The following is a 5,842-nucleotide window of genomic DNA, read 5'->3' as shown; positions in this document are numbered from 1 at the left end:
CCCCCACAGGATGACAACAAAGATGGGCTAACCCACCTTTGTTTAGCAACCAGCTGGGTTTGGAGCCAGATAAGGCTTTGACATGAACAGCTTAAAGCCTAAAATTCTATGATTCTATGGTTTTATGACATAAACAGCTTGAAGAAGTAAGTTCTTTAAGGTCAGAAGAGATGCAAACTGCATTCAACAGAGCACTAAACCAAATACTGTCCCTGCTTTCAGTATTGTACCTTTTGTAGTTAAGGGAGGAGGATAGGTAATAGTCACTGATGCAACAGGAGAGAAAAAAACAGCTTTTTTTTCTTTTTCTACCTATAACAGTTGATGAATCTGAACTTCTCACTGTGCCAGATGGATGGAAAGAGCCAGCCTTTACAAGAGAGGATAATCCCAAAGGGCTGCTGGAAGAAAGCAGTTTTGCGACGTTGTTCCCGAAATACAGAGAAGCATACTTGAAAGAGTGCTGGCCACTCGTCCAGAAAGCCTTGGGTGAACATGTATGAATTCCTTTTCATTGTGATGATGATCTTTGAGGACGTACAGATTTTACTGAAGCTTATATAGACAGTGCCAGTTACTTTTCTCATGCTGTGTTTCTGCTGTGCATGCATTTAGAGTTAGCAGTGTCATTTTTTTATTGCCATCCAAACCGGTGAAGAGCTGTGTAGCCAGACTTGCAGTTCTTTAGAGCTGCTGTCAGCAAAGCTCTCTGCAGCAGCAGATATCTCCTCATATTTGAAAGCGTGCTGGAGTGGACGATGTGTGAGCCGCACTCCGCGCCCCATACGTCAGGACGGTGCGGCCGCTGTCAGCAAAGCTCTCTGCAGCAGCAAATGTCTCCCTATCCAGGCACTGACAACTTTGTGGCACTTGAATTCAGAGAGATGAGGGAGGTGGTGCTCTTGGCCTCGTGACACTTAGATTTAGTCTACTTTTTGTGTGTGTGAATTTCCTGAAGCTAAAGGTCACCTAAGGATTTCTGGAGAATAGATCTCCATTCAGTCTGTGGTATTCTGTTATCTGCTCACTGCTATGGCTGAATGATGAGGTCCTCATTTAGAGACTGATTCTCTGGTTCTTTTCAAACATTGCAGTATGTGAATGCGGCGCTGGATCTGATTGAAGGCAGCATGACTGTCACTACCACTAAGAAGACTTTTGATCCATATGCAATCATCAGGGCTAGAGATTTAATAAAACTTCTGGCAAGAAGCGTTCCCTTTGAGCAGGTCTGTATTAAACTCTGTAAGTTTCTATTTCTGTTCTGTCTTACATCCTATCATAATGCTTACAAAATAGTATGTTCCAAAATGTAGGGTTTTCAAGGGAGTCCAGTAAAGTAATATGTATATTAAAGTAAATCTATCTGAAAGCAAAGTGAGAAGAATAAACCGAAGTATTCTCTTGGCTCTTATGAATAATCCCTTTGCATTCAGATTGTATTGCCTGCACCTTGTCTTTTCAGGCGGTTCGTATCCTTCAGGACGACGTTGCATGTGACATTATTAAGATAGGCTCTCTGGTGAGGAAGAGAGAGACTTTCATCAAGAGAAGAGCACGTCTTCTTGGGCCAAAAGGATCCACTTTAAAGGTATTTCCTATAGGTGTAGTAACCAGACAATTCATAGCCCCAGAGTTGTTGCACGTCCTCAGTTTATACTGATTTCATTTCTTTTTTTTGGTCTAGGCCCTGGAACTGTTAACAAACTGTTACATAATGGTGCAAGGCAACACAGTTTCTGCTCTTGGACCCTTCAGTGGGCTAAAAGAGGTAAGGGGAGGTGGATGAGCTGTTTGTGTAGCAAACACAAACTTCTGTGCCCGACTCGAGGGCACATAAGAGGCAAAGTCTGGCGACCTCAGGAGTATTTCACTTCCTTGTCAGCTATGTGTTAGTGAGCTACATTTCCCTGAATGTTTGTAGCCTTACAATCTTAGCTGCTGAATTGTGTTTAGACTCTTGATATCTTTCTGTCTTGGATGAAAAAGTGTTTGTATGTGTTTTAATAACTATGTTGGAGAAGAATGCTTGTCAAAAGCAAGTTCCTCATGACACCATACGATCCATGGTAACCTGAAATGAATGTTACCTGCTGGAGTAGGTAATATTATGACAATATGATTGATATTTCTGAAGTGCTGTGCCTTCCAGTTAACCCTGTGTGTGAGCTTTCTAAAGGCTGGACTCTATGATCTTGAAGGTCTTGTCCAACTTTACTGTTTCTATGATTTGAAATGATACTACTTTGGGGAGGCAGAGGCAGGGAGAGGAAGGAAGATAATATACCTGGTATTTGAATTGATTACAATATGCAACATTGTTCTTTTTCTTTTGTATTAAATACAGGTGAGAAAAGTTGTTCTGGACACAATGAAGAATATACATCCCATATATAATATCAAGGTTAGCATGGTCCACTCTTCATCTTTGTTTACAAGGGAATACTATTTCTTCCCAGACAGTTGTATGTTAACATGTTTCTGTGTGATAATCTATTTTTGAGAGTTTCTGTTGTTTGCTGTTTTAAAAAAACCACTGACTTTGATATCCTACATTTTACTATGTATTGCTGTAATAGTGGCATAGTATTGCCATAATACTATTAACAGTATTGGAGAAAACATTGAAGGAAAAGAATGTATAAACTTTCCTCCCTTTGATTGTTTGCATGACGCTTGCCCATTTAAAATGCGGCACCTTCACCAGGGCATTCTGTCCCCGTTTTGAGACATGTATCTTTCTGGTTCTGCTGTTCATAATAATAATAAACCCCTCTGGCCTTACTGAGGTGGGAGATGGAAGGTTTGGATATAGCATATTCACTGAAAGAAAGTCTAGCAAAACTTGCATTTTAAATCTCTTGGCTACTACTGTAATACTGTTTTTTTTAATAATTTCTTTGTGACATTCTGAAACTACTGAAGACTTTGATGATCAAAAGGGAATTAGCAAAAGATCCTGAACTGAGGACACAAAGTTGGGAAAGATTTTTGCCTAAGTTCAAGCGGAAGAACTTGAAAAAACGCAAGGAGCCCAAGAAGAAAAATACTAAGAAGGAGTACACACCATTCCCACCTCCACAGCCAGAAAGTCAGGTCAGCTGAAACTTTCTTTGGTTATGCAGGAATAGAACAAGACTTGAAATTGTGTTCTTTCTAAAAAGTGGTTGGGAGGCTTTGTCTGTCAAGTTCTGATATCCTGATGCTATACATCTGGCTTATGATGCATAATTACCTAAGGCTTCTTGGTGCTTGTCTTACACAGATTGATAAAGAATTGGCAAGTGGTGAATACTTCTTGAAAGAAAGACAGAAGAAGCGAAAGCAAATGGAAGAGAGAAAGGTAAAGTTGTATGAACCCACTGTCCAGTTAAAAAGCATTTGATTACTGACTTGGAATTTGATTATTTTTATGTCCTTTTTGCCCTGCTTTACTGCTACTTGACCTTTTTATTGGTAACTTTAGGCAAAGCAAGCAGATGCAGTCAAGAGAAGACAAGAAGAAAGAAATAAAGCTTTTATCCCACCAAAGGAAAAGCCAGTTGTGAAAACAAACAAAGGTAACCATTTTGTTTTTTCCTGTTGTAGAACCTTGTGTTGTTGATTCCTAGGCTGACTGATTTTGCAGATACAGCCTAGGAAAAAAGAAAGGTCAAAACATGTCCTGGTGGTAAGATCCATGCTTAGAGTTGCCAGGGACAGTAGAAAGGTCATGCAGCCAATAATTCAATACCTACAAAATGACAGTTCTCTGTAGTATGGTCAATCTCAACTGATTGTTTTGGCTCCATCAAGTTTTGGTTTTCAATCTTAGAGTGAAGCTGCCATAACTTCCACATCCAAGTGGCTTTTCTAAAAAGAAACCCGAAAACAATACTTAGTTGAAAACTTACAGCACAACGAAGTATTGGTACAAGATAGGGTAAATAGCTTTTCTAAAACTTTAAGTGAAACCACACTATATGCAGAGTAAGAGCTTATGTTCTCAGTTAATTTTTTAATGCACTAGAGAAAAGGCCCTTCAGTTTTCTGGATTCTTTGATTATGCTGCATATTCATTCATTGTATTAGATCTGCTATATATGTTTTGTATTAGCTATACTACCTGCCTGTTAATACACTATATATTACACAATTTCTTAGGAACTTAAAAGCTCCTGTTGCTTGAAAATCATGTGTTCTGCAGCATGGAAACAGTAAATTTTTGTGATGGCAGTAAATTGTCAATGATCCTGTTATTCACTGTACTGTCTCTCAAGTAGGGTGCTTTTCTAGCTGCTGTGTGCTTTGACCTGAAATCCTTCAGTCTTCCAAAAATAAATGACAGCAGTAGTTTGTATGTAGAGAAGAACTGAGATCCAAAGCAGTCAGCTGGTACACACTGTTAGATGTGGGAATTCAGTGTGTGAGATAAGAGAGTTAGATCCAAACTCATGACTTGTGCTCAGAAAAGAAAAACACCATAACCAAGCTGTACATAGGAGCAAGTTACTCGTGTTGCTCAGCATTAAGAATTTCACTTTAGTATTCTGGTACTCCCTGGAGAAGTCCCTTACCTTATAAAAGTCTTCATGCAGGGGTCAAAGACCTGCATCATATTCCCCCAGCCTTTCATCCTTTTTCCTGACAGCAGCCACTAATGGATGGTCAGAGAGAGAGAGAGAGAGTCCCTAGGCCTGTGCCTGACAGTGTGTGTGTCTTAATTTCAGAGGAATCCGTCTGTGTCCTGGGGGATGATAGTTGTATGTCTGCAGGGTGTGGCATCTGTGTTCAAATACAGTGGTATGGGATTGTTTTATATGACTCTTCTCTTTGAATTCTGCTGAAGAAGATAAGACTAGTTTCAACAAAAAATATTATTACAGTGATCTCTAAAATCATTAGTAAACATAAAATGATTCCTAGCCAATGCCACAGGATGCACTTTACTGTGTTTTTATATGAAGTCATCTTGTAGGCTGTTAAAATTGTGAAGAAGTAAAATGAATGTCTGTTACCTTTTGTTCTGTTTTTACTATGTAGCTGCCACTGAGAAAAAAATTGATATAGAAGCCATCAAGGAAAAGGTAAAGAATGCAAAGAAGAAGAAATTAGGAGCACTTCCTGCAGAAGAAGTCAAGTTAAAAATGGCTGCAGATGAAAAGACAAAAAAGAAAAAAAAGTAATTCAACACCCAAGGTGCTCACTTTTCTCCCCTGATAATGAACATTTTCACACTTGGAAGATTGAAGACTTCTTACTGTCAGTTGAATCTGGACCACAAAAGTCTGGGTAGAAAGATCATTCTCTTTTCCTAAGTACAGTTTAATTAGTGGACCTATAGCAGTTGTGAAGACTTGCCAAGGTTAGTGAAGAAAACCTGTGCCACTATGTTGTTTGAGAAAGTCAGAGAGTGTATTTGGATAATATCCATCTACCTAAAGCTAATGTTCCCTAATAGAAACATTTAGGAGTTTGATGCAGTGTTCCATGTTAGGGTCAAAGAACTCTAGGAAGGTGAAGTTCAAGGTAAGTCTTCTGTGAAAGACTACCAACCTATATGCAGACTCAGTTGTGGTGATAACTTTTGCTAAATGGGCAGGATTGATTACTACTATGTTATGCTTTTGTTTCTGTAAAAGCTGGTTATTTTTGTGTCTTGTCCTGATGTTAATAAACTATTTTGATATATTGTTCTTAAATCCCTTAATTTGCCGTCTACTACACAACCTCAATCTTGTTTTCCAGGAAACAAACTCAGAGCGTCACATGGGAATTAGACAGACCATAATCTGCATTGAATACCATTAATAAACTGTCATTTATTAGCATTATCCTGATAGAGTTTTGGACAGAATGTTGT

The 5,842-nt window shown here is 38.9% G+C and overlaps 1 protein-coding gene across 1 annotated transcript; it reads left to right on the top strand.

Annotated features, from left to right (window-relative positions):
• Positions 1-321: 321 nt before the first annotated feature.
• Positions 322-5,352, top strand: KRR1 (KRR1, small subunit (SSU) processome component, homolog (yeast); the record flags this gene model as incomplete). Its single annotated transcript, XM_009072524.1, has 9 exons — positions 322-497; positions 1,095-1,229; positions 1,466-1,591; positions 1,688-1,771; positions 2,348-2,404; positions 2,926-3,096; positions 3,266-3,343; positions 3,467-3,560; positions 5,023-5,352. Coding segments are annotated over 9 exons (1,064 nt in total), but the record flags the coding sequence as incomplete, so codon positions are not given.
• Positions 5,353-5,842: the final 490 nt, after the last annotated feature.

The sequence above is a fragment of the Acanthisitta chloris genome, unplaced genomic scaffold, assembly GCF_000695815.1.
Source record: "Acanthisitta chloris isolate BGI_N310 unplaced genomic scaffold, ASM69581v1 scaffold5334, whole genome shotgun sequence".
NCBI classification, from domain to species: Eukaryota; Metazoa; Chordata; class Aves; order Passeriformes; family Acanthisittidae; genus Acanthisitta; species Acanthisitta chloris.
Note: the sequence above shows the minus strand (reverse complement) of the source record. Positions and strands in the feature narration are given on the sequence as shown.